The sequence below is a fragment of the Cyprinodon variegatus genome, unplaced genomic scaffold (genome assembly GCF_000732505.1).
Source record: "Cyprinodon variegatus isolate N-32 unplaced genomic scaffold, C_variegatus-1.0 Scaffold1261, whole genome shotgun sequence".
In the NCBI taxonomy this organism is placed as follows: domain Eukaryota; kingdom Metazoa; phylum Chordata; class Actinopteri; order Cyprinodontiformes; family Cyprinodontidae; genus Cyprinodon; species Cyprinodon variegatus.
The window spans coordinates 29,052-30,894 of record NW_015151714.1 but is presented as its reverse complement, the minus strand read 5'-3'; the positions used below and the strand labels follow the sequence as shown (position 1 = coordinate 30,894).

Below are 1,843 nucleotides of genomic sequence, written 5' to 3'. Positions count from 1 at the left end.
GGGGGCTGATTGATGTCTTCTCCAATCAGAGGGGCCCCTGCCTGTCTTTGCCTAAATCCTTCCCTTGGTTAACAGTCCTGGATAGCCGACACTCGGAGGGATCCGGATGTTCCTGGATTGAAGTCTCCCAGTTTTTCCCGTCTGTTTTTCGTTCCCTCCATCTTTTTCTCCCTGAATGTTTAAACCTGATAATAAGCAGACATGTTTTTTCTCCAGGCTTCCTGGAAGTCACACAGACCGTAGACTCTGGGAAGTAGGTGTGAGCTGAGCTCCACCTCTGCATTAGTCCCTCCATCAGCAATGGGTGTGAATTTAATCCAGTCTGGTATTTCACAGAGACCAACCAGTTCTGGGTCATTAGGGATCACAAACACTTTCTGCTGCATCAACCTCTGCAGAGCAGGAACCCGACACGTTTAGCCCGCCGCTGTTCCTTCAGCCCGCCGCTGTTCCTTCAGCCCGCCGCTGTCCGTTTAACCCGCCGCTGTTCGTTGAAGCTGTCCTGCATCCTGCTCGGTGATTCTAGGGCAGTAAAAAACGGCACCGGCTCCTGGATGAACTCTAAACCTTAAAAATTCAGCCTGACTTCAATGAATCCAGAATGTGATCCAGATTTCCTGCTGTAATCCGGATTAATCCTGACCGTCTCCACCTGTGACGCTGTGTTTGGGACCTGCAGGCCGTTCTATGTGGAGCCCAGGAACATCGTGAGTGATGACCCACAGGAGCGGATCTCCGCCGAGGCCGCCGTCCTGAACAGTCGAGTGCAGTACTACAGCAGACTGACGGGCTCCTCCGATGCCGTGCTGGTAGGTCTGCTCGTACGCCGCTTTCAATTCTTAATCAAGCCGTTCCTTATTCCTCGTTCTTTTCCCCCTTCAGAGTCCTCCCAACCATGTGATCCCCACAGCCGAGGAGATGTACATCTACAGTCCTCTGGGGACGGCCTTCAAGGTGTCGGACAGCGACCCGGCCTCCAGCAATCCCAGCATCGTCACCATGTACGGCCTGTGAAACGCGGGACGCGTATCCGCCGGCCCTCATGCCTCTGCTGACTTCCTGTGTTTCCTTGCAGCTTTGCCATCTGGAACACCATGATGGGAACGTCCATCCTCAGCATTCCGTGGGGGATGAAGCAGGTGGGGCGGCTTTCTGTTTCCTCTCGTTGGGCGTTTGCTGCATGTTCTGCTGTGAGCTGAATGGATTCTCTTCTTTAGGCTGGTTTCACTCTGGGGATCATCATCCTCATCCTCACCGGCCTCATCATGCTCTACTGCTGTTACATCGTCATCAAATCACCAAAGGCCATCAGTAAGTTCTGCTAAAGCAGCTCCTCCAGCGGGATGAAGAAGGTTTCTCTTTGATCCCATTTCCTTCCTTCTGATTGGTCGGAGCTGTTTGAACGTCCCAGATGTTCCCACTGCTGAGCAAAGGCTCATACTGGACACCAGTTACACAACAGGCTGCAAACAGTGCAGTAAACCTGTCAGCAGACGTCCCATAAAGCTAGCAGAATGTGTTTATGATGCTGCAGTGGAGCGTCACAGGAAAAGGATCTAATGTGTTGATCGGACTGAACAAAGATGGCGTTAAAGGTGTGAGACGGAAACATCACATCCTGGAGGTGGAGGAAATAAAAACCACTGAGGAAGAATGGATGGAAAAAGGAACAGAAGGGAATCAGAGTAATCAGATCGTTCATTAAATCATTTCAAATTACATTACTTTATATTTTTGGATTTTAAAGCTGAGCTGCTGATGGGCTCCAGGCTTCAGCTTCATTTTAACTCGGCTGCAACTAAACTTTATTTGGCAAATCGATTCATCTTCTGATTATTTTTTT

At 50.3% G+C, this 1,843-nt stretch overlaps 1 protein-coding gene across 1 annotated transcript in view; it reads left to right on the top strand.

The window, feature by feature from the left end:
- Positions 1 to 1,843, top strand: part of slc38a9 (solute carrier family 38 member 9) — a 29,209-nt gene that overhangs the window by 3,973 nt on the left and 23,393 nt on the right. The window contains 4 exon segments of the mRNA XM_015401803.1: positions 680 to 809; positions 883 to 1,001; positions 1,076 to 1,139; positions 1,218 to 1,311. Of these exon segments, the coding sequence (XP_015257289.1) occupies positions 680 to 809; positions 883 to 1,001; positions 1,076 to 1,139; positions 1,218 to 1,311 (407 nt within the window).